At 33.5% G+C, this 27,499-nt stretch overlaps 2 protein-coding genes across 2 annotated transcripts in view; both read left to right on the plus strand.

Annotated features, from left to right (window-relative positions):
* LOC115889526 (Fanconi anemia group I protein) overlaps positions 1-20,960 on the plus strand; it is a 47,931-nt gene extending 26,971 nt beyond the window's left edge. The window contains exons 13-20 of the mRNA XM_030909555.1: positions 6,724-6,921; positions 6,988-7,112; positions 10,173-10,366; positions 10,422-10,577; positions 12,382-12,562; positions 13,873-14,092; positions 19,328-19,647; positions 20,761-20,960. Of these exons, the coding sequence (XP_030765415.1) occupies positions 6,724-6,921; positions 6,988-7,112; positions 10,173-10,366; positions 10,422-10,577; positions 12,382-12,562; positions 13,873-14,092; positions 19,328-19,647; positions 20,761-20,885 (1,519 nt within the window). The 3' untranslated portion in view covers positions 20,886-20,960. The remainder of the gene's footprint in view (positions 1-6,723; positions 6,922-6,987; positions 7,113-10,172; positions 10,367-10,421; positions 10,578-12,381; positions 12,563-13,872; positions 14,093-19,327; positions 19,648-20,760) is intronic.
* LOC115889533 (protein Wnt-11b-1-like) overlaps positions 1-27,499 on the plus strand; it is a 369,661-nt gene that overhangs the window by 224,894 nt on the left and 117,268 nt on the right. The gene's annotated exons all lie outside the window — the stretch shown is intronic.

Below are 27,499 nucleotides of genomic sequence, written 5' to 3' on the forward strand. Positions count from 1 at the left end.
TTCTTCTCGAACGAATGAATCATTGCGGTGTCTATGCGATGTTAAGGTCATCCGAGGGCGGGCCATATTGTGAGGTTAGGTCGAGTCCACACCGGCTCGCAACACTGCCCCCTTCTTAGGCACATGCTCGTCCCGAGATGTATACGGTGAATGAAGGTATTTGCAAAGCTGGCCCCTGGTACATTGCGAAGTCTGGTAGAAATAGCAGTCTACAGTTTTCTCTCCCGATCTCAGCTTTGGGTTGTAGCAGCAAACGAGGATCTCGATTCCCGTAAATCTGAACAAGACTTCAATCATGTTCCGGATTGTACGCCAACTCAAACCATCGAGTCCACACGCCAGCTTCGGAATGGCTAATCGTGCAATGTTGTTGTTTAGCAGGGCTTCTCTCAGTTCAATCAGGGTCTTCCATAGATTGAGATAAGTCGGCTTACTCGGGGACCATTCCTTGGTGACCAGGTAGAAGATGTGCCTTGCTTGACCATGTGCATTGTCGGTTAGCCTCAAGACGCTTCCAACCTCTGGATCCTGTCGGCGTAGTTCTCCGACACGCCCAAACTTCTCATTGAACGTCGCAGCGATTCCTCTGGACATCCGCAAATCTCGAGCCACACAATGAGCGAGCGAATAATCAGGAGGCACGGAAAAGAGGTCTCGTTGATCTTCTTTGGTTACACCATAGCGAGCCTTCTCACTGCTGTTGTATCGGGCCATGAAATCGTCAAAGGACATCTCCGAATCAGGGGGATCAAAGCTGCAGGTTCTCACGGTCCCAGCACGATCTTCTATTTCGCCTTGGTAGGGGCTCAAACGGTTGAAATGGACTACCCTCGGTTTTCCTTTTGGCAATTTTCTGATACGGTATACGACGTCATTAATTCTATCCATGACTTCGTATGGCCCTTCCCACGAGGATTGTAGCTTCGGAGATAACCCACGACGTCTCTGCGGGTTATATAGCCACACCAACTTCCCTGGTTGGTATCCTCCATGCTCAGCTTGAATGTCGTAGTGTTCCTTCATTCGGTCACTAGCACTTTGAATATTTAGGCGGACTCTCTGATGAATGTCGTCCATCCTTTGACGTAGTGTGTGGACATAATCTTCTCCGGCGACTTCTTCTCCCGGTCGGCAACCAAATTTCAGATCACAGGGTAGGCGCACTTCCCGTCCCATAACGATGCTGGCTGGAGTTTGCCCTGTAGATTCTTGGACGGATGAACGGTAGGCCAACAGGAACAGGTGAAGAAATTTGTCCCAGTCTCTTTGGTGGTCAGAGACTACTTTGGCCAGATAACGGTTGATAGTTCTGTTCATGCGTTCAACCATCCCATCGGATTGTGGATGTAGAGCAGTCGTCCTGGTCTTGCGGATGTTCAGGACTTCACAGACGCCTTGGAACAGATTGGACTCAAAGTTTCTTCCCTGATCTGAATGAAGCTCCATGGGAACACCAAACCTGCAGATCCATTCTTTAACAAGGGCATCAGCAATCGTGGACGCTTCTTGATTTGGCAACGCGTAGGCCTCGACCCATTTGCTGAAGTAATCCATTACTACCACAATGTATTTGTTGCCATCGTTCGTCTCCGGGAAAGGACCAGCCACGTCGATCGCTATTCGTTCGAAGGGACTACCAACATTGTACTGGCGCATAGGGGCTTTACCACGCTTTTGTGGCCCATTAATGGCTGCGCAAATGTCACATTTCTTACACCAGGCCCTCACATCTTCTTTGCAGTTCACCCAGTAGAACCGTTCACGCAGCTTGCCAAGTGTCTTGGTAACACCAAGATGTCCACCGCTGGTTCCATTGTGAACTTCCGCCAAGATTTCCGGGACCCTCTTCTTTGGAATGACGATCTGCCTTCTCTCTTCTTGTCCCTCTGATCTCTCAATCACACGGCGAAGCAATCCGTTATCTATTACCAATGAATTCCACTGGGACCAGTACGACTTCACGTTCGGCGAATATCTGCAAACTTCTTCCCACGTTGGTCTTTGGCCTGTGTTTTTCCAGTTAATTACTAAGCCCAACTCTGGATCACTGATTTGGTCATTTGCAAGATCTTCGGTTTGCCAACTATCACCAACCACAGTCGTCCTTAAGACTTTCACTTCTTTCTCTTCTTTGTAACGATTTCCCATCTGTCCGCAATTCCAACAGCGAATCGGTCTCCCCTTCTTGCTCATATACTGATCCAGTACTTTCCGCACAATCCTTTCCACTTTGGAATCGTCGGAACTCTCCTCAACAGCCCGTACAAATCCTAGAGACCTAGAGCATTCTTTCGCGGCCTCAAATTCCAGGGCACGTACTAGGGCATCTCCCAAATGCGTTGGATGAGCTAAAAGAAGTGTTTGCCTTGTCTCGTTGTCACGTAAACCATCAATAAAAGCCTGTACTGTTAAGCGCTCCATAACATTCTCGGGCGTAGCAGGGTACGCAAGGCGAACGAGACGGGCTACATCGGCTTCAAACTCCTGCAGAGATTCATTTGCTTTTTGAATGCGATTTTTAGCTGGGAATGATAGACATGTTCCAAATGAGCTTGGCCGTACCTCATTTCTAAATGTCGTACCAATTGCTGATAATCTCCCTGTTCCGATGGTGACAGTGTCTGCAGGATATCAGTCGCATCTCCTCGCAGTGCGACAGTCAAAGCGGTAGCCTTTTCAGCGATTGTCCATCCGTTCGCTCTCGCAGCGGCATCAAACTGGCAAAAATAATTGGCCCAAGCGGTTTTTCCGTCAAACTGTGGAGGCTTAATAACTGACTTTGAGATATACTTGTTTTCGACTAGTTTCGGTGCCTCCGATGTTTCTTGACATTTTGGTGAATTGGCCTTTTCTATTTCTTGTTTTAAAATTTCGATTTTTTTATTTACATCGTCCTCAATTTGTGTTATTTTGTCTTGTAGCTCCGTAGAATTCTCTATAATCTTTTCTTCTAATTCCCTGGAATTTTCTGTTATCTTTTCTTCTAAATTAAGTATTTTGTTATTAAAGCTGGCCTGTATGTCTTTAGAATTTTCTGCGATCTTATCTTCTAAAATATTAATTTTATCACTGATTTTCTCTTCTAAATTAACTTCCAAGTCAATTATTTTACTATTCAAATTGCCGTTTAAATTGTCTTGCAATTCCCGGGAATTTTCTGTAATTTTGTCATTCAAACTGTCTTCTAATTTTTGTAGGCACGAGCCAAGGTCACCTTCCAACTCAAAGCAAAATGTGTCAGGATCCTCACCTTCCTCAATCAAAACGTCTCTCAGTCGTGGCTTGCAAAATGCTTTTCTTTCCATCTGTCTCGCACTCTCTCTCTTCCAATATACATTTCAGTTCGGACACTTTCAAGTCTTTCAACAATTTTTTCAGAGCCATGGTCAGTCTTTTTATTTTTCTTGTCTATCACACACGCCACACTTGACACCAATTGTTACGTTTTTCGTCGGTTCTGTGTGGACAGAAAGTCACAATTTATTTAAACACTATTTATTTAACACTAATTAACAAAAACAATAACGATAAAAGACTTATAGAACTATTTACAAACGATTTATAACTAAGAATTTATTTTGAATTTTAGCGCGTCAACTGTATATTTATAACTGCCCTCTCTAGGCCACTGCCGCCGGCTTTTATACCTACAGCAAAAGAAATCTAGAATAGTCCATAGATCGTTAGGCGCATAGAGAAGGTTTTCGAATGTTCTCGTATGTACTAGTCCATTCTAGTGGGTCTCGATTCTTCTCGAACGAATGAATCATTGCGGTGTCTATGCGATGTTAAGGTCATCCGAGGGCGGGCCATATTGTGAGGTTAGGTCGAGTCCACACCGGCTCGCAACATTATTAAATATTTATAATATGACATTGGGGTTAAATATTACCACAAAGCACATACACCTTAATCTAGTAATATCGTACTTAAAAAAGCCTTTTGGAGGAAATTTTTGGGATAAATCTAATTTTCTTCTATTTATCATGTTTTTGGGGGTGCTTATTTCGAATCTGAGGTTTGCTAACAAAATTTCCTGACGGAACATGAAGAAAAATGAAAAGACTGGATTTTTGCGGTTTTTTGTTTATAACTTTAAAAATATTAACTTTTCTTAAATAATCTTTCTATTCAAAATTAAATTTAATTTCCTATATTTTTGTTAATTAATTTTTTTTCTCTGAAGAACTTGTTCGCGCTCAACAGCCAGTTGGAAATTAGCGTTTTTGGTTGTCTCCAAATACCTTGTTTTTGTATTCCAAAACTCTTAATTTATTATTAAAATCTAGTATGTTTTTTTTATTATCATTTCATCAAATTCGGATTCAACGACCCAAAAAAACATAAAGAACAAATTAAATCAGAACTATCCCAAAACTTTCCCCAAAAAAAATTGACTAGATTGCCTGGTGCGTTCCTAGATCATACTTTACAATATAAGTGACTTCACAACATACACCAGAGCGAACTAGATTTGCGTCTAGCCGTACCGTGCAACTCTTCAACCTCAACCCACAGGTCCGGCGCATGCGTATTGGAACGGGAGAAGAAAGTAATGCTTCAATAGAGTCTAGTTTCGAAAGTAGCGTGTAGCTCCGTGGTTGAGGCTGCCGATTCGGGAGCAACGGGACGATGGATCGATCACCGCGCCGACAGAGGCAGAGCTTTTTTTATTTTTTTTACAGCTGTTTTTATTTTTTAAAGCTCTTTTTATTATATTTATTTAGAGTTGTTGGTAACAGCGATCAAAATACGCCGTAGGTGTATTTTGATTGCGTTGGTTAGTCTTTGGTGTAAGTTTTTTTTTGTTTATAGATTGCACTCGAAATACCCAATCGATTTTGTATAACTGTTGGTTAGGTTAGGATATATTATTATAATTTGTACGTTTTTGAAATTTAGGTTAAATTATGCTACTATTACTTAAGAACTTATACTCTCGAAAGTTACAAGTTTATAATAGAAGACAAGAAAATAACCCACGATTTAAATTTGGCGGGTATCATTGGAAAATGACCGGGAGACTTCAACCGCCATCGGACCTGTGGGTTGAAGTTGCACGGTACGGCATGGGTACGGCTAGACGCAAGTAGCGAACCAGTTATATGTGAATTCTATTGAAATAAAAAAAAAACTATGACAGCAGTAAAATATACGTATAGCAATGACTAAAGATAAAGAATACAAGGACAAATAACACCCGAGAGCAAATTTGATGTCACTAAACAGTGCCGTGGCACATATTTTTCTTAACCTAGCTGTTTGAAGAGATATTTCTATTTTTTGATAAATGTTTTGACTACGGCTATGGTGTATACGGTGGTATCATACTAATTAATTACGAAAAAAATGTATTAAAATGTCGACAAAAGGTACAAAACTACTATCGACGTATAGCACACATCAAGTACATATAATATCAGAAAAATAATTATCGAATTCAATAAAAAAAACTAAGAAAACGCTAAAAAGGTGGAACAGACTGTTTATTTACCTATGAAACGGAACTCCTGGCTCTTTCTTATCTCTGCTGCTTTTACACTTGAAAGCTGAACAACTAATCACCATTGTAATAAAGTTTATACAAAGTTCACTACACACAAACTATTAAAAATCGCTAAAATTGTCGCTGTTGACCAGCTGATGACTCATTCGTTGCCATCAAAAGAATGGCGTCTAAGGTCACAAATTCTGCTGCAGCCCGTATATGGGCGTTACATGTTCTTATATTCTTTAGTCATTACTTATCATATATTGACTTGTCATACATTAGAAATGTATGGCGTATAGGTAAAAGTGGCGTCACTTAAATCATTGTCATATTTGTTTGAATTACGCGAGTTGTGTGCTTTTCTATTATTATTATTATTTGATTATTTTACAATTGATTTATGCAAAGTATATCAATCTGGATACACATTATTTCAACACTTGAATTACAGTGAGATTATTATGAGTAGCATCACTAGTGCAGCCTGTGATCGTTCTTAGATTAAAAACATAAATAATATTGGAACTTACTAGTATCTAACTAGAGAATTAATTTCTATTAATATTACTGAAGAAGCGGAGGTGCGAGAACGGACAACGAAGGCAACCAGAATAGCAGGATGCCTGAATGATACATGGCGAAATAAAAACATTGAGGTGGAGGACTAAAGCGAGAATTTACAAGGCAACGGTACGACCAATAATGACATACACTGCAGAAACTCGACCTGATACAGCGAAAACTAAACAACTACTAGAAACAACCGAAATGAGAGTACTACGCAGAATAACTGGAAAGACGCTTCTGGACAGGGAGAGAAATGAAAGCATAAGAGGAGCGTGCAAGGTGGAAAATGTAAATGAGTGGGTACTCAACAGAAAGGAAGAATGGAACGAGCATATCAGCAGAATGGACAACAGAAGGATAGTGAGAGTTGCACGCGACAAATCACCGCTAGGTCGCAGAAGCTTAGGACGTCCACGAAAACGATGGAGCGACAACTTGTCAGTCTGACCGGTAGAGACGACGAAACCAAACAGGCGATTCGCCTAGTATGAAGAAGGAAGAAGAAGAAGAAGATTACTGGCAGTATTACTAGTTGTGCTGATACTTTTTATACCTTTATACATATCTTAATCTTTCTATTTAATGGTGTATTCCGATTATTGCCGTTTTGATATTAATTAATAAACTACTTTTATTATAAATGATAATTTATAAATTATTTTAAGGTCCTCAGTTTCTTGGGGAACAGTGAATCAAGTTAACATGATTAAAACGAAAACAAACATTCATAGGCATTTTATCCAAGCAGCTATATTTCTAATTAACAAATTAAAAAGTCATAAATTAAATAATCGTAACAAACAATTGATTTTTCGATATGTTTCTTCCCTGTGTAAAACAATCTACGATAGAGTTATTTTAAGGTAAGACATTTTGAAGTAGTTTTCTTTCAAATATAAAAACTACTATACTACTGTTTGTATTTCTAGATTCAACGATTATGTAGATTTTGACTGTACATCGGCGATCTGGGCTATCGAATGTTTTCATAGTATTATTTTGTTAATTAGTAATCAGTATAAAGGAAGAGTTGTAGATTTTTTCACTGAAGTTGGTAAGAAAAATATAAATAAATAATGTAATGTTAAGTCTGTCCGACGAGAGATGATACGATTTTGAAAGATGATATCCAAAAATTGACAGAAAACGCAATTGTCTTTGTATTAAAGTGACCGACAATAACTACATATCGCTGTCAGATTTCTATCATTTGACAGATTATATACCATTAATACCATATATAATTGTATTCACGATGATTCACGGAGATGGCACGTTAGACGTTTATGGAGAACCGGTGAGTTTTTTTGAAAATTTGGATTTTTACATAAAGGCATCTATTCCATCTTTCTAAAATATTTTCACCATTACAGTGTTGCCGCATCATATGAGAAGTGGTAACATGTTTCTTATTTTAAATGGAACACCCAGTAAGTATATTTTTACATCTTTGGAAACTACTTTCATACCTCATAATTTTCTATTATACTATATCTCTAATAGATTTTGAGATAAAAAGTAAAACATGTGTAAAATTGACAAAATTGACACCTAGATGGAAAGGAAATACTGAACAGGAAGTGAAATATCTGGGAATAACCCTGGATCATAAGTTACATTACTAGCAAAAAGCACAAATTACTAGCACAAAGGCTCTCATGATATGCAGAAGGCTGGGGGAAATAAGCGGCGCTGCGCCCTTAACATTTTGCGCTGGATGTATACCATAATAGTAAGACCCATGATTACCTATGGAGCAGTTGTTTGGTACACAAAACTAGAGCAACGTACAGCAAGGCAAAACCTGTGCAAAGTACAGAGACTGGCATGTATCTGCATCCAACAGCAGCAATGGAGGTCATTCTAGACTTAACACCACTGCACATTGTCGTGGCCAATGCGACCAATGATTAGAATGGTTATTGACGGAAACAATACTGGGAGAATTTTCAGGTCAGGGGCTTGGAACACCTTCAAAAAGAAAATTCCACTTCTCCACCTCCCAGTGGATGACACACCAAGAATTTACAACTTTAAGAAACACCACACTATAGTATTGAGTAATAAAAAGGATTGGAAGAAAGAAACGCTTACTCAGCATATAAAAGGCCATACCATAACGTAGTATACTGATGCTTCCAAAACCAAGGCAGGGACAGGGATAGGAGTATTTGGGCCGAAAACTAAATACTCCAATGGGCACCTACCCCAGTATCCTTCAGGCAGAAATTTGCGCTATCGAAAGATGCGTACAATTTATCTTAGATAGGAACTATCGAAAACAGGAAATTGCCATCCTATCCGATAGTCAAGCAGCACTAAACGCGATTAACTCAGTAACCATTAATTCGAAGTTCGTCAAAGAAATGTCTTGAGAAGCTCAACAAATTAGGCAAAGAAAATAAAGGCTTCCTACTCTGGGTGCCTGCTCACCAAGGGATAGAAGAAGGCAATAGAAAAGCAAATGATCTAGCTAGAAAAGGAGCGAACACTCCACTAACTGGACCAGAACCGTTCTGTTTTCCAAACGGGAACCAACCTAAAGCGGAACTGAAGAATCTGGGAAGACTCCATCCGTAACTTGGAATGGATGTCTAAGACACTCGAAAAGGTCTAAGACACTCGAAAAAGTTCCTCAGAACTTACGACCGAGAAAAATCAACGGTGTTCCTTGACTTAAGTAAAAACGAGCTTCGTATTGTCACAGGGTTTCTAACAGGACACTGTCTCCTCCAACGAACACCGCAGTAGGCTGAAGCTGAGAAATAACGGCGAATGCAGATTCTGTGGGGAAAATGGAGAATCACCAGAACACCTTATCACTGAGTGCACCGAGACGACGACCATTCGTGCCATGAACTTGGTACGGCTGATGTCGAGGATGGAGAGCTCGCCTCTGTGGAGCAGTCTCAGATACTGGCTTTTGTTAAAGCCCTGAGACTGTATGATGAGTTATAACTCGTTATAACTCAAAAAAAGGGAACACTCAATAGATCTGTAAGGTCGCGGTGATTAACTCCTAAACATTCTACATTCTACAAAATTGACAAAACCATGATCGTGAATCAGCATTGGTAAAATCATGAATTAAACATTTTTAAATTGAAACTTGGGTTATAAGTTAACGAAAGTCGATTTATTCGATCTGTCTAAATAAACTGATTGGATATTACACAGGGAGAGCAAATTTATTATTTATTTCCGTCTGCTACAAAATTGCTCAAATTTTCGTTATTTTAAATTCAACCCTATGTATATTATTTAAAAAATCAAAAGACTAATAAAATTGCTTTTCAACTATATATCATGTTCCTGTACCTAAACCTTCCGGTTTCTTAAGTAGAGCTATTTAAAAATTAATCATTCTATTAATTATTATAGTTTTATTTCAAGAATTTCGTTACCATGACAGTTTTAGAAATTTAGCACGTAAACTCTGAATTGATACTTATAAAGTTTGAATATTTGTCTTAGTTAATATTCGGTGGTTACGATTTTCTTTAAAGAAACAATTTATAATAGAATTATTATCTTTTAAATGGCTTTACCGAAGAAACCTGAATGTTTAGGTATAGGAACATGATATATCGTTGAGAAGTAATTTTATCTGGATTTCGATTTTTTAAATAATAAATATACATACGCTTGAATTTAAGATAACAATAATTTGAACTATTTCAGTCGTTCTTCTTCGTCAAAACAGTCGGAAATAATTATATTATTTTTTCTGACCCTGTTTGATATCCACTCAGTTGATTAGACAGATTGGATATGTCGACTTTCCTTAACCTAGAAACCAAATTGTAATTTTTGAAAATGCCTAATTTATGAAAACTATTAGAGATTGGTATAGGTTAGTATAGTAGAAAAATTTGGAGATATGGAAGTAGTTTCGAAAAATATAATAATATACCGGGTGTTCCATTTAAAATAACAAAGATGCTAACATTTTTAGTATGAAACGGCAACACTGTAATTTTGAAAATAATTTAGACAGATGGAGCAGGTGTCTTTATGCAAAAATTGATTCTCCATGAACATCTACCGTGCCATGGCCGTGAATCGCCCTGTATATTTATGTAATACCGTATAAATAATATTAAAATAATTTTAGGTGGCAAAGAAAAGGAAGTAGAATTGATAGAACATCTGAAACCGTTTTTTGAAGTTCTTAAAAAACTTTTTGATACTGATGAAGACGAGCTTTCAAATGAAATAGAAATTAAGAAATTATCGTTAATACTTTTTAACTGCATATCAGTTTTTTGCGGTTTTTTGCCTAACCATAGTAACGTGTTAAGTATAGAGGTACAAGCATAGTATATTTTTGTAATTTTCCGTAATTAATAATAGTTTGTTTCAGACATACGATTGGTTAAAAGGACATATTTATGAAGCTAGAGTATCTCATAAAGTTTGCGGAGCATTTTTGAATTTATTGTTTGAGTTACATTTAAGGTATAGACCAGGCCTGGACATTTTGGAAAAAGTTGCAACTTTTTGTGAGGGATCTCAGAGTGTAAGTATGATAGTTACTTATACCTATTATACTTATTTAAGTATACTTCTAATCAAAATATCTTTTGGCTAAATGTCCTGAGTATCAATCAGACACTCAACTCTTAAATATATTAAATAATCTAACGGCGGACAGGCTAGGCTTTTTTGTAGTTTAATAAAATTTATGTTTTAATTAAACACATATAATTAAAAAGTATAAAAAATATATTTTCTAATTTTGGAAGTGCAGAAATTGCAAAGCTTAATATGCAGAAATTTATGTTTAAAAATGGTCTCATTGCAAAATCAATCATATTAGTGGCTGACTGATCCCTCACATATTTAGATACTCTTTTTGTAGTGGGGCCCATTGTTGTCTATTGTTGGCTATGCGGACCCAAGTTATCCCTGATAATTTCCTAATGCCATAATCCCATTTCAGATTAAGTCTTCTCCTAGGTTTTTTAATTCCTCGTGAGATATCTTGCCCATTGCCACTTGAGGCATTTGATTCTGTGGATGACGTCTATTACTTGGGTTTTTTTGTTGTATCCACTCTTTAGTTTACGGTCTTTTTTGATTATTCCAAGCATAGTCCGTTCCATTGAGCGTTGTGCGACCTGCAGCTTCCTTATGTTTTAACTGTCCAGGATTCGCATGCATAGGCCATGACTGATAGTACACATTGGTCGAATGTTTTCTTCTTTAAATAAAAATAAAAATAGTTTATCGTTAGATGATTAAATTTTTGTTTAAAATTTATATTAAAAAGTATATTAAAATAATATAACATACAATAAATACAATAGTTGTCTTGATTAAAAAATTTTAATGGTTCATATTTTTAGTAATTGTTGTCAACACAGCTAAAAAACGCTCCAAGTTAAGATTCACGTCTAATATCGTTCTGCGCATGCTCAGTAGCGCATGCAGAGAGAAGGGTGGGCTTGTTCTAGAAAGAAATAAATAGGAAAATGGGCATGTGAAAGTCCCGTAAAGAAAGTCTTGTGTAATATACATATTGCATAGCTTTATCCACGAAATAAGTAGACGTCAGTGTAATGCATTTTTTGTTTTATCAAGAGTGCGGCCGCAAGTGCTGCCGCTTGTTTGCAAGGACCTATTGCAGCTCATTTCTATATTTTGTTAAATTTTACCTTCAATACCAAACCTTCTAATATATGGTTATATCCAAGAATTATATGTTTCCAAGGTCTGGTAGATTGTATGGAAGGGGGAAGTTATAGAAGCGACCTTATAGATCTATGTCTCTGATAAGTCTAATGGAAGATGATCTATAATGTCTGATAGGGTCCAGCATAGTTTTGCCAAACTATTCAAACCTGGTCCTGTGGGACATCATTCAGGGTCATTTCATTTTCAGGGTCATTCGGAGTCTTCCACTAGTACCATCCTTTGTAGATGTAGGTTAACTATCGTTTACGGATATTTATTATCCGTAAATATTATACAGATACAGAAATCCTTACACTCTATGGAGTATGGTGACTTAGCGGTGAATGGGGTATATGAGCCATCGATATCTCAAAAATATACAGGGAAAACCATCAGTTTTTTTTCCCGAGAACAGTTTCCGTAACTTGTTGATCTATTCTTTTGTTGGGAATTGACCACGCAAACTGACGTCACGTCGGCTATGTTTGTTATGATAGGTCAAGATTTTTTCCAAACAAAATATGCTCTGACACGGGGGAATAGACAGGAAATAAATATAACATTTACTTTTGCATTAACGTACTAATACTAATAGTATTAACGACTGCTTCGTTCTTAAATAGGGACTTATGTTTTTGCTTTTTCAGGACAGTATGAATGAAACTGATGAACAGATAGTATCTATTGAAAAGGAAAGGTTTAATCCAACTGTTCTGTCTCTGTGTACTAATATTAAGGTTGTACTAGATGACGTTGACAATATAGTTGGCCATATGAAAGCCGAATTTTATATCCTAAATGTATTAAGCAATAATAATGTTGAAAGAAGTAAGTGTTCTCCCCTCCTTGTACAGGGTCTCCCATTTTAGTTGAAATCATACGGTATCTCCGTTATTAGTAAAGATAGGAGGATGCGGTTTGTACAAACCTGTCCCAGTTTTTTGTCAAACAGAAGATACTGTAAACAAAATTTTCATAGACCTCTTCGTTTCTGAGCTACAGAGTTTTTTCGAAAATTTTGCAATTTGGAACAGACCCCATATTTCCGTTATTGTGAATGATATCGAGAAGGTGAAAACTGATTCTTGTAGAACTTTTTTACGTAGAATACAATGGCGTAGTCTGTTTTTCAACGAAAAAAATATTTTTGAAAATATGGAATATGATATAATATATATTCACTAATAACCGAGATACCGTATGATTTCAACCAAAATGGGACACCCTATACACTATTAGAAAATATATTAATATTCAAAACGTATATTATTTGTTAATTAAGTGCCAATAAATTACAGAAAATTCAAAATTCTTGTTGTCGTTTTGTCTGCCAGGTAAATAGATACAGCCACATTTGGCCATATATTAAACAATTAAAATGGTTAAAAATTAACAAAAGTTTTCAGTTTCTCTTTTATTCACCGTTTATTCGCTCAGCCACAGTAGTTGATAATGAAGTTAATATCGCGAAATTTAATAGTATAAAGGCCTATAAGATTTTTAAACAAATTTCCAATGACAAAGCAAAAACATCCCTTTTTAGTCGCTCGTTTACATACAATGCTGTAAAACTATATAACGCATTACCTGAAAAATTTAAAAATCTATCACTGACATACTGACATCCTTCAGATACAATATAAAACGATATTTCCTCAGCTCCGATACATAATGAATTTATAGTATAATCTATGCATATTGTTATCTGTTTTATTTTATTTTTTCTTAACATCATGTTGGATAATTTATTTCTATTCGTTTACATACAATGCTGTAAAACTATATAACGCATTACCTGAAAAATTTAAAAATCTATCACTGACATACTGACATCCTTCAGATACAATATAAAACGATATTTCCTAACCTCCGATACATAATGAATTTATAGTATAATCTATGCATATTGTTATCTGTTTTATTTTATTTTTTCTTAACATCATGTTGGATAATTTATTTCTATTTTTTTTTGAATATTGTATATTGTAAGTATATTGAATATATAAGGAAATGTAATTTATGTTTGAGTTAAGTGGTAGAGTAGCTTACAGCTAAACTTCACCCACAAATTGTAACTATCTTTTTATAGTACAATAAAGACGATTTTTTTATAGTACAATAAATATATTCTTCCTTAGGAGAAGAAAATTTAAGGGCAAAGGAAAAAGGCATTTCTTGTCAGCTATGTTTTGTGACAAAAATATTAACAAGCATTGTTAACGCATTAATTCTATTGGAAGTCTATAACCCCGAACCAGTTACTAAATACTTAATACAGTTCTACTCGTCCGTTTCTGCATTAACAAAATATTTTTTGGGAAAGTCGTCGAAGAATCATGCTGCTTTCCAGGGTGTCTGGTAAGTATAAATTTATAATGTAATCGCAAGACATTTTGTTTTTTTTTTATTTGATGGGTTGATATTTAAATATCTGTTATTTTACAATAGTTATTTGGAAATAACAACCGTTGCTACTTCTAAAAAATAACAAATATAAAATAACGACATGTAGAGATCGACCGCTCGTGAAAGAAAGTCAGCGCTCTGCATCGCCACGAAACCCTATGCGGCTCGAAGCAATTCCAAAAAACAACTAGTATGAAAAATCTGTTGTTTCGCCAACCATGGGGGGAATGCGTCACGGCGAACGTTGCCGCATCGGTCGATGGGCTTGCAACAGCTTAAAAATAACAGTATATAAAATAAGCAGCTGTTACGAGCATAACGGGCGGCGGTCGAGATAAGCGGTGTTGGAAAATAATAGCTTTTTCGCCTGTGTGGGTCGATCGCGGTGTACGGTGGCGTTCAATTACTTAATTTTTAATGCATATTTTTTTTGCGTAAAATAGTTTAAAAGTGGTTTTATTTTGTCGGATTTCTGGATATTTTTTGGCATTAATAATGCATGGTAAATAAAAATAATTATTAATTATAACTGAATTAAAGAAAATTGTCTTGATTAAGCTTGTGTTACTAAAATCGTTTTGAGCAAGTTTATTTTACTATTTTGCTGTCTGCAAATTTATTTTTATATATTTATTTACATTTTAAAGTTTGTTTTGTAAGTTTCAGTCGAGGTTTCAGAACTTAGTTATTATGTTTCAGTTACTTATTTATTTTTATTAATATTTTGAAATATGTACTTTCAACAGAGTTTAATTTGCTTATAAATTTACATTAAGTACATTATTTTTTATTAAGAAATAAATATGAAGATTTTTATGATTTTACTACAATTTGGACAACGCGTATGATATTTTAGGTGTTTAACATTAAAGTCAAAAAAGAACAGAACCTGTTATTTTAAGCTGTTATATATAAATAACAGTAACAGTTTCAACTGTTATTTAAAAATAAAGGTTTTGCCCACCACTAAATCATATCGACATTGACACTAAAGTCTATAAACCTGACTAAATGAAATTTTGGCAAAAATGTTTAATTTTGTTGTATAATTTAAATTATAAAAATATAAAATTCTCGTTTTTTGTCTATTTTCATAGTCTTTTTTTTTAAATTGCACTTTCACAAACAGTTATTTTCTGAACTAAATTTTCGAGTTTTTGTATTGAATTTTTTGAAATTTGTGTGTTGAAAATATGCCGAAGCATTTAAACAGTCGAAGCAAAGAGCTTGTAGCTTCCCTGTTTTTTTAAAACTATTTAGAACGAGAACGTGACAATAAAGGTTCTTTATTACCCTTGACTGCAGTCAAAAATGTAAGTTTGATTGATAAGCACATTATACCATTTTCAAAGTTAGTTATAATTAAATTCCGTTATTATTAGTTTGTGCATTAATAGCACCCTCTTTTTTATTACCACTTATGGCGTTGTAAGATGTACATCAATAAATAAATAACCTATAATAACGATTATAATAATCTTCATAATGGACTAGTTTTTGCCAATATGTACTAAGTAAAATAAGCTATAAAATAAATAAATCAATTAATCGCTAACATATTAGTTATTAAATTAAAAATAAAACGTAAAACTCTTTAAAAAACGATATAATAAATATATTGTTTGCCAATTTTAAATTAAGATTCGTCTCATAAATCCTGGCAGCGCTGTCGCCATCGCTTGTCCCTCAAAGTTGATCACGTGCATCGGAAATTGCTTTGCGATTACCATAGCCATTATTTTATTACAAGTTTGTAGATGATGAATATAGAATATTTAAAATTAATTTTGTAATAAATAATAACGAAAAAATAGTTATAACGAAACTAGCTCAAAAGCCTCCAAGATCGATACAACCAGGTTATAAATGAAAAAAAAAACATATCTAGAAACGTTGGCAATGAAACCTAAGCTCGTATAGGCTTGGTTATATTTCAGTTAATTTTAAACATTCCGATAGCAACGCTCGATACGGTAGAAGTCAGAAGTGCCCGACTAAAGTATTTTACGCCATCCCACTGCACTGTAGGCTAAAGTGGGAAAGTAAGTGGTAATAAGTATATTACTGGTTTTAAGAATTTTTTAGCTTCCAATCTTAAAAAATGTGGTTATTTTCTATTAATTCTTATTATTAGAGAAAGCAAGAATAGTACCTATTAAATTTTTTAGTACATTTATGGTATACCGGGTGTTTTTCGTGTGTGGCTCACCATTATAACTTTTTCAGTTTTCCAGATAAAAAACGATATTTGGTATATTAGTACATGACATAAATCAAGATTGATTGACATATTCAATTAGTTTCGGTCACTTCCTGTTTCACAGGATATGACTACAACTTTTGATTTTTAAAGGGTATCCTCAATTTTTTAAATTTATTTGGTAGAAAATGACATTCTGAATAGAATGACATATCATACGTCAACTTCTGACATGTTTGCTGCTCTATATCTGAATAGACCGATACCTGGAAAATCTAAAATCGCAAGGTATATTCAGAGATTTGAGACCAAAGGTACCCTAATAAATAACTGCAGATATGAAGCAAGGCAGGAACAAAGAGAAGATGCAAGAAATGATACCGACTTGGAAGTTTTATTGTGCGTGGAAGAGAACAATGGAAAGATCAGCACAAGGAAACTTGAGGATGAAATAGGAATAAATCACACTACAGCGTTTCGAATTTTGAAACGTCATAAATACTATTCCTTCAAATATGAAAAGCACCAAGAGCTACGAGATGGGGACGAAATACGGCGGCAGGCGTTTTGTTTTGATATGATGGAAAGAGCAAACACGGATAGAGAAATTTTAAAACACATATGTTTTACTAACGAATGCGCGCTTACCTTAAATAATGAACCCAATGTTCAAAATTATCGATATTGGAACAAAGAAAACCAACATGAGCCACCCTTGTTCCATTTGAAAAAAATAAGTAATATGGCTAAAAATACGATTTGGGCATATTTAAAGCGGCCAGGACAAGACACGAAAAATATTAGACGATTAAATAAATCTATTTTTCCAAGGCTTCTTGATTAAAAATTATGGCGGGTTTATACAACATTGTCGTAATCATAATCATAATTTTAGTCTTAAGCATAAGCACAGTTACAATCACAATTTTAATATGCGTTTATACAACATACTCTTAATTATAACTTTGAATGTAAATACAGTTTAAAAGTAACCTAATTTTCTTATTTTTCTATTTCATAATCATTTTAGAAGTGTATTTCTGTTTAAATTTTAGTAGTCAGGTTTGGTTTGGTTTGTCAAACACGAAAATTATCATAATTATTAAATATTAAAATGAAAATTATAAATAAATAATGTCCTCTAACCCTAAAAATTGACGCCGCGCAGGCGATCTTCGATTTTTGTCGTAATCACAATCATAAAAGTTAAAATTTACGAACTTCAGGTTATTAAGTTATGCTTATGATTACGACTGAGATGTATAAACGCTCGTATCTAAAATAATGGTTTTAACTTTTATGATTGTGACTGAAATTGTGATTATGATTATGACTATGTTGTATAAACCTGCCATTAGTGTTTTTAACACGGCCATGGCACTCTAGATTGAAATTTAAAATACGGTTTTGTTATAAACGAAAATGTCAAAAGTTGACATATGATATGTCATTCTATTCAGAATATCATTTTTTATCAAATAAAGTAAAAAATAAAAATATACCGACGGTGCCATTTAAAAATCAAAAGTTGTAGTAATTTCCTGTAAAACAGGAAGGGACGAAAAACAATTGAATACGTCAATTAATCCTAATTTATGTCATCAATTTATGTCAGCAAATCTCGTTTTTTTTATCTGAAAAAATAAAGAAGTTATAGGGGGTGAGCTACTTTTGAGACGCACCCGTATACTGGGTGTTGCAACTTTTATATCACACAGTATATTATTTACATCAAAAACCTGCAGTAAATCAATTTGACGATTTTCTTTGGCCGTAGAGCGCTATATTTTAAAAAATCTTTCTCATGTTAACTTGAACAATTGAAATATCTAACATTAAAAAGAGTACTACCGTAAAGAGAAACTGTCATTTTTAATTTGTCAAAACCATTATAGAGGTATTCAAAAATCTAGTTGAATTGTTAGCACTTTTTGTCCCTTTAACATTTTTCTTCTACCAAAGTTAAAATATTAATAAAAAAGAGTGCTTACTTCAAGCAATCACTTTCCAGCGCTACACTCAGTGCTTTTAACAGCATTTTTCAATCTATCAAGCAAAATGGAAACTTAATGGCAGGTTGTCAACTGATGTAAACTAAAGTTTTGTTTTCTACAGCCTATAACTTAATTATATTACATTTTACTATAGATGTAATAGATTATATTTAGCTTAGATATATTATCTTCATTTCAGTAGTATACATGAAAGTTTTTAAAATAGTTTATTTTTTTCTACACAAATTTTCCTACAAACATACACACAAAAACCGGCAACACTGTATGCCACTTTTGATTTTGTCTCTCTGTCAATCGGTCATTTATATTATTCTCTGTCTTACACGTTAAAATCCAGACTACACTTTAGAATGACCAAATCAGTATAAAGTTTTAATACGTATAATATGTATTGCAGATTAAAAAACAGAAACTTAAACAGACATAGGTAAAAAATATCCCGTGGTGCCTGGGGGCGGGCGTAGAGGTACAGCACTCGTATACCAATCTAAAGGTTGTGGGTTCGAATCCTGCGGCGGCCGGTAGTTATCAGCCTTTTATTTTTAATAAAATAAAAATAGTTTGGGTATTTCTTAGGCCGACTCAGTTTTAAATGAATACTTGGAATTCACAATCTTGAAGTAATAATATTCGGTTGAAGCGTATTGCTAGCCACATTACCTTCCTTGTATACCGAACGGCTCATGGTAAGCTTTGGCAAGCTTTACCTTGGTACGCCCAAAGTGTTAAACGTTATACAGGGTGTTCCTTAATAACATGCAAATATTTAAGGAGCTAATTCTTGGACCTATTCTAAGAGAAAAAACTTCATATGAATATATGTCCTAAACATCTTAACTTTTTAGATACAGGGTGATAAAAGTTTTTATTTTTTTCTCTAACCTAACCTAAACAAAGCTGATACTTATATTTTAATTATTTTTTAGTATTTATTTAAAGTTATTCTTAATTTATTATTGCTTATTTTTTTAGGTTTGAAAAGTTAATCAAGTTAGTTGGTAAAGAACTAAATCCTAATGTTTACGACTTTATTGGAAAAATTGGCGAATCCACAGAAATTGGCAATAATGAAAAACAAAGTAGCAGCAAAACAAAAGAAAGCATTGCTGCGAAAAATAAATTTCTAAAACAATCAAAACTTATTCCGAAGATTGTGTATGAAATTGAACAACTTAGTAGATACTTAATTCAGCTTACTAAAAAAACTAAAGTGGATCTGTCGAAATATATAGGGCAAGGAGTTGCAAGGGATTTTAGGGTAAAACCGTCTAAGCAATCTCAAGATGAATCAGGTATGTAATTAACAGGGGAGGCTCGTAGCATTAGAAGGTGGTGAGGCACATTAGAAGAACATTTTAATTAGTTTTATATATGCATAGTCTTTTACATACTACTTATCGTCGTTTTTTAAGCGCCCGGATTGCACAACGACCTTAGCTCATGATCACGGCCAGCCTAGTAGCACAGAATATATACGCAACAAAAAAATATTGGTAATGAAATAGCTAAAATTGTACAAATAAAATACCAGATGTCGCGACAATATTATAATTAGTACATAATCAGAATATAATTTTTCAGAATTCAGAATCAGAATAGACATTTTTAACTTTCTGTTTTGGATCGACGACACGCAGGCGGCCTTTAAGCTCCGCTTAATATGCACAGTTACCAGATTTAAAAAGAGTTTAATTGGCATCCTATTCTTCTTCTGGTGTATAATAGTTTCGTTTTGTTTTTCTTTTCTTGGCAGATATACTATATTAATTATATTCGTTTGGCTTTTAAAATAGTTTTAAGTATATTATTACAAAACCATATACTCACAAAATAACATGTTTAATATACACTACTAGCCGAGTCAAATCGGTGGAAAAAAATCCCACAGTTTTGAAAATGGTTTTAAATTATTTCTCTAGACTTGGGCTGATATGTGTCTCTGATCTCTCTCAATTCTGATCTAATGGCGCGCTCAGAAGGCTCGTGTATTATACTTGGCAAACATTTGTTATGTATATACAGAGTCCGGCGGGTGCGTCTATACAAAATTAATTCATTTATTATAGGAGCTACGACGCGCTAACGCCGGACCCTGCTATTTGTAAGCTAAATTCGTAATGATAGAGAAAAAAAAAGTTATACAGAAGTTATCTACAATATGTTCTTTCCGAATTGTGACAAATACAAATGATATGGGGTAGGAAAAATCGTTTTTATGACATTTAATTCTCTATTTTTAAAAATCGAAGTAACTATATGCAAAACTCTTAATAGATCTCTTTCCTTTTGATTTCATTGACCAAATTTCCATTTATGTCTTCTATTTTCCTGGTATTAGCTCGGGGCATTAACTTTCATCACCATGTAAAATAGATTCATGTATTTAGTTTGTGTCAATTTTATAGGATCAAGACAACAAAGTGAAGACTCTCCTAGTGAAGAAGAAGAGCCAAATCAAGGTGATAATATTGCAGAAAGCAGTAGTGATGAAGCTCCGACTCCATCAAAGAAAAGAAGATATAAGATATAGACAATATATAAAATATTCCTGTTGAAAGTTGAGAGGTGTATTTCTTATATTAAAATTTTATACATTAGATTATCATAATTAAAATACTTAAAGATTATTATTTTTGATATTTTAGTAAATAAATATTTTGTATAAACATTCTAAATTTAATTTTTAAATAAATTTAAATCTTAATCTAAGGCCCTGTTATTCATACTCGGTTTAGGGTAAGTTCAGGTTTAAAGCAATCGGGAACCGAGTGGGCGTGGCAAAATCTAGCCAACCGAGTCAGAGCCCACTGAGCGTAACAGTTAGATTTCCGCCACTAGAGTAGTAGGAACAAAGAACTTGAAGGAATTGGACCGTTGTCTCTGTTCATACTATCTTTACATTTATTAATTCTGATGCTTTCATATGCGTCTAATTGCCTGCAATTTGAGACTTGTTTAATTAATTTTAAATTATTAAGATCTATACAATGTTCTTTATCAACAATATGTTCGGCAACGCAAGATTTTTTCGTTCATAGATTTCTTAGTTCATAGATTACTTAGTTTCCCACTTTCCAACGAAAGATATGAAATAGAAAGAGATTACATTAGGAATGTAGCTGAGTGTAATGGATATTTTCCTTCACTAGTTGATAAATTAATTAAAAAACGTAGGTATAGGTTAATGATTTCTGAAAATTCGACTTTTCAAGTGGAGAAAGATACGTCTAAATATTTTTCGATACCGTTTGATAGAGAATTATCCCGTGGTCTAAAAGGAATTTTTAAGAATGTCAATTATAAACTTGTGTATAGTGCTAATAATAAATTACAACAATTATTAGGTAATCCAAAGGATAAAACACCTCCACTGGAAAGGTCGGGTATTTATGAAATTTCTTGTAAAGATTGTAATCAGAAATATGTTGGGCAAACTAGAAGATCAATATTAACTAGATTTACAGAACATTTAGCTCAGATAAGATATGGTAGACCGGATAAATCTTGCGTTGCCGAACATATTGTTGATAAAGAACATTGTATATAGATCTTAATAATTTAAAATTAATTAAACAAGTCTCAAATTACAGGCAATTAGATGCATATGAAAGCATCAGAATTAATAAATGTAAAGATAGTATGAACAGAGACAACGGTCCAATTCCTTCAAGTTCTTTGTTCCTACTACTCTAGTGGCGGAAATCTAACTGTTACGCTCAGTGGGCTCTGACTCGGTTGGCTAGATTTTGCCACGCCCACTCGGGGCCCACTGGGTGAATATATAAACACTCAACTTGTAGATTGTACTTTAGTTTATAATCATCTACTGATGATGCTAACATGGTTAGCGAAACGCGCGTCCAGTGTAAAAGTAAAAGTGTTTTGGTGTATTGTGGTGATTTAATGTTTTTATTTTGCTGTGTAACACCAAAGGTTCCAACCCTCAACTGTAATGATATTATTAATAATATTCCGTATGATCGAAAAAAAACAGCGCAAAGTTGGCCCGAAAATGATTCTGCTTTTTGAATAAAGCTTCACAATATGACATGGCCAGATCTATTATTTTACATCATTTGATGTTTAAAGTCATAGGCTACTGGTTAAAATCAAGAAAAATATACGCTTTAAAACTAAATCTTAAATATCTTAAAAACGACTTATTTTAGGTATAGGAACATGTATAGTTAAAAAGTAATGAATTGAAAAGCCTTTTCACTAGCGAAATAAGAAAAGTGGGTTTCTATTTGAAAAAAAAAATGATTTATGATAATTTTTTAATTGCTCAATTCTATGACAGCTGCGGCCATTATTATATGACATTCGAACAATTTAATTTTTGGAATAGATAGTCACATGTTTCCTCTTTATGGCACAGTGGCTGTGATAATCACGAAATTTGACGTTTAGGCTATACACATTTTTGACAGGCAGTTTTTTTCATTCAAAAATTTTAAATATTTTTTTTTCTCAAAAACGGTAAATGTTAGATATAGATAATGTGTTCTTTTTTTATAAATTGGATTAGGATCGAAAGAAATCAACAGAAGTCCTTTGTTTTAAATTTGTCGACGTTTCTCAAAATTTATTTGCATCTTCAGGACACTACAAAGTTAAGAGAGCAAAAATTACAATCAAATAAAAGTTTTTTCAAAAATTTAACAAACAACTTAAAATACATATCAGTGGAATTCCACACATATACAATTGGTAAAACTACCTAATGTTAACAATTAAATAAAATATATGTATATGTTACTCACATTTAAATCTGGCCTTTCTTAGTCATATCCATTAATACACGGATGGTATAGAGGGGAGTGGTATATATCCCTTTTTCCTTTTAAAACACATAACACACTTACATAAAAAAACATATAACACAATTATGTATAGAGAAATATCACGAAAATCTTTTCCTTTCACAGACACGCAGTGCAGATGTACCTACGTTGACCGTATACAGAGAGCAACTAATTCTAGTTGGTAAAATACTAATATAATTTTACCTGGAGATAAAGAACAGTTGAAAAAAAACATATAAAAATATTATTTGGATTTAAACCATTATTTTGAAGTTATATTATTTAATTTTTGAAAGAATATTAAAATATGCTGTACTCAGGTTTTCTACGTCTGTTCTTTTATGAACGCAATTTTTGTTTTTAGTTTCTATCATCTCTGCAAATAATCTTTTCTTATAATTAGATTGTGTTTGTAAAATAGTGGTATTGTCAAAATCGAAGTTATGGCCTGTCTCTATTTTGTGTTCTACTAATGCGGTAGGATTAGATTTCAAAAGAAAGTTCCTTTGATCATTTTTATGTTCATTCAATCTTTGTTTTAAATATCTACCGGTCTGCCCAACATAGCTTTTAGGACATTGAGTACAAGGAATGTTATATATTATGCCGGATTTCAGTTCTTTTTTATTCTTTGATTTTGTTTTTGAAAAGAACCGTCTCTTTATGGTGTTATGACTCCTTGTTGTAATTTTTATTTTTTCCTGTTTTTTTGTAGTATGACCCTTAAATGTGTTTTTAATTTGTTCTGACAGACAGTCGATATAAGGTATTTTACAATAAACTTCTCTATCATTTTGGTTAGTAGATTTTACAACGGTTTTCTTGTTAAGAATTTTTTTAATCATAGATATTGGATAATTATTTTTAATCAACATGCTTTCGATATATTTTAAATTTTTATTATGAAAATTAATTGATGATAGTGATGTAGCTCTGATTTTCAGGTTATTAATAACATTAATTTTTTGTTTCAAAGAATGTTCGGAGGAATAATTGAGAAATCTCTCAGAGAATGTCGGCTTGTGATACCAATCTGTCTCTATTAATTGATTGTGTCTAATTAGTCTCACGTCAAGGAATGCTATGCTGTTGTTTATTTCTTTCTCCAATGTAAATTGTAGTTTAGGGTGATAACAATTAAATATGTCTAATATACTTTGTTCTTGATTAATAGGAATTGAAGTTATAATATCATCAACATAACGTTTAAAAAACGGCAATTGAAAAGGAAGTTTTTTAATACATTGATCCTGTAAATCCTGCATAACTAAATCAGAACAAATCGGTGATAAACAATTACCCATTCCCAGTCCATATATCTGTTGATAAAACTCATCTTGGTATTGAAAGTAGTTGTTATCAAAAATAAATGTTAACAGTTCAACAAATCTATGTAAGGGAATTTTTATTTCATTTTCTATAAGATGCCATTTCTTATTAACTATATTAATTACTATATCTGTAGGAATGTTAGTAAAAAGTGATATAACGTCCAAAGATATGAGTTGATAATCTTTAGGTAATTTAATGCTTTTTATATCATTAACAAATTCAAATGAATTTCGGACATAACTGTCGTTCTTGACAAACATACCATTTAAAAGAGATGCTAAAAAACCTGTCAGAGAGTACAGAGGTGATCCCACAAACGATACTATGGGTCTGAAAGGTCGATTATTTTTATGTATTTTTGGCTGAAAATAAATCTTCGGTGGATTAGCAGCACCAGTTTTTAATTTCTTACCTTGCTCGTTGTCAATAAAACCTTCTCTTACTAAAGTGTCAATAATTTTTTTGTTTTTATTTTGAACTGTTATCGTTGGATCTTTTTTTAATTTTTTATATGTCGTTTCATCTCTTAGAATATTTTGAGATTTTTCTAGATATTCAGTTCTATTAATGATAACGGTAGTATTACCCTTATCTGCCTTTAATACTAATATATTATCTTTATTCTTACTAAGAAAAATAGCCGTTTGTTTTATCATGTTTTGAAATTGCTTTCTTTGAAAACTTAAAGGCTTATTGGATGTGTTTTGTATGTTATGTGTTTTAAAAGGAAAAAAGGGATATATACCACTCCCCTCTATACCATCCGTGTATTAATGGATATGACTAAGAAAGTCCAGATTTAAATGTGAGTAACATATACATATATTTTATTTAATTGTTAACATTAGGGTAGTTTTACCAATTGTATATGTGTGGAATTCCACTGATATGTATTTTAAGTTGTTTGTTAAATTTTTGAAAAAACTTTTATTTGATTGTAATTTTTGCTCTCTTAACTTTGTAGTGTCCTGAAGATGCAAATAAATTTTGCGAAACGTCGACAAATTTAAAACAAAGGACTTCTGTTGATTTCTTTCGATCCTAATCCAATTTATAAAAAAAGAACACATTATATATTATTGGATCGACAACAATAAAAATTATAGTTAGATATAGAGTGTTTAATATCAAGATTACTTTACACTACTTACTTTACAGAGAATTTAAGTACATAATAAAAAATGGGGGCACCCATTTAAAATAAGAAAGTTGCTGTCAACTTCCGGTATTTTCGGAAGTGCAGTTTGGAAATATTTTTAATCGATGGATCTCATTATGAAACTATGATGTTCAAAAAATCTCCGAGCTAGCTGTTGTAGTTCTCTAGAAACTTCTAATGCACGTTCAGCCTAGGACATCCTGTATATCATAAACCATACATGCCTGTAATTCTAGTTACTTATTTTATACCTGTAAGCATATCAATATACTTGTATAGGCTTAGTGCATTTCAACTGACGTTTTAAAATTCCGACAACGCCGCTCTGTACTGCAGAAATTTAGAATCTAGAAAAAAGAATAATATGTCATAATATTTAAGAATTTTGGTTTTTACTAGTGCAATTATTGAAACTATAAACTTCTCAAGTACGAAGTTTGTGTGATGTACGCTGGTAGGTAGTAAAAAATAAGTGAAAAAACGGAACTGGGCTTCGCGTTGTGTTGGGACAATTTCAAATGATAATACACAACATTTCAAATATAACACGAAAAGGAGAGCGTAATTGCGTGGTTGTTGGGTGCAATAACATTCAAGATAACTCTTCCAGAACAACATTTTATAGCTTCCCATTTTTCTCATCGATTTAATCAAAAGCAAAAACGGATTGCCCATTACATAATTTTGACATAATCAAAAAATTAAATAGGTATATATAGTATAGGAGCTGGCAAACATTGAGGTGAACGATATTTATCAAAATTTTCACCTACATGGTATAGACAAATTAAAATCGACCGTCTGCCGTTTCAAAGTGGCAGCTTTAACTAGGGGGATGCAGTTAAAAAAGGGTGGTTTTAAGATTTGGTGAACAATATTGATCAAAACTCATATTCACTCACTTAAAGAAACAACTTAAGAATGTGCCGAAATCACGTGAGCAGACGATTTATTTGACAGCTTAACCCTGGCAGACGCCTGTCAAAGTGGCATATTTTACGGTAAAGTGAACGACAATTATACACATTAATTTTGGTGGATGTATTCCCCTATTAGTAGGTTAACTAAACACCATATGGCGGACGAAATATTTGACAGCGTTTATGTGGCAGACGCTGTCAAAGTGACAACTCACTCTTAGTAAACAATATTTATAATCGCTTAAATTGGTAAAATAACATAAAGTACAAGGGGTATTTTTAAATTTAAGAAAGCAGACGACCTATGTGACAGCTTAACTTTGGCAGACCCTTGTCAAAGTGACATATTTTACGATAAAGTGAACGAAAAGTATTACACATTAATTTTTGGTATGTGTATTTCCTTATTAGTACGTTAACTAAAACCATATGGCAGACGAAATATTTGACAGCGTTTCTGTGGCGAGACGCTGTCAAAGTGATTATATTCACTCTTATTGATAAAAATTAAAATTACTCAAATTGGTGAACTAAATATTAAACAACTTTGGTAAATGATATACAAACATTTTTTATTGAAAAATTAGTTAGGTTTGGTGTAAAATAAAAGTAAAAAGTAAAATAAATAATTATTCTTTAACTAACATAAAACAGGATTTTTAAACCTTAATAAAATCAGTCTCTCGTTTGTATTCATTAACAAAACCTAGAATACTTCAACAAACCTAAAACTATTATTAAAAAATATATAACAAAGAATATATTCTATAAATGCAGAATCTAGTTCCCCAAGTATTGTAAAAAGCACATTTCTTAAAACTATAAAATAGTTAGGATTTTAAAACATCACAAAATCAGTCTCCCATTTTTTATTATTTTACAAATAAGTAACCTAAATAAGAGAGAACTTCAACAAATCAACAATCCA

This window comes from Sitophilus oryzae, unplaced genomic scaffold (genome assembly GCF_002938485.1).
Source record: "Sitophilus oryzae breed Bouriz unplaced genomic scaffold, Soryzae_2.0 scaffold_815_pilon_pilon, whole genome shotgun sequence".
In the NCBI taxonomy this organism is placed as follows: Eukaryota; Metazoa; Arthropoda; class Insecta; order Coleoptera; family Curculionidae; genus Sitophilus; species Sitophilus oryzae.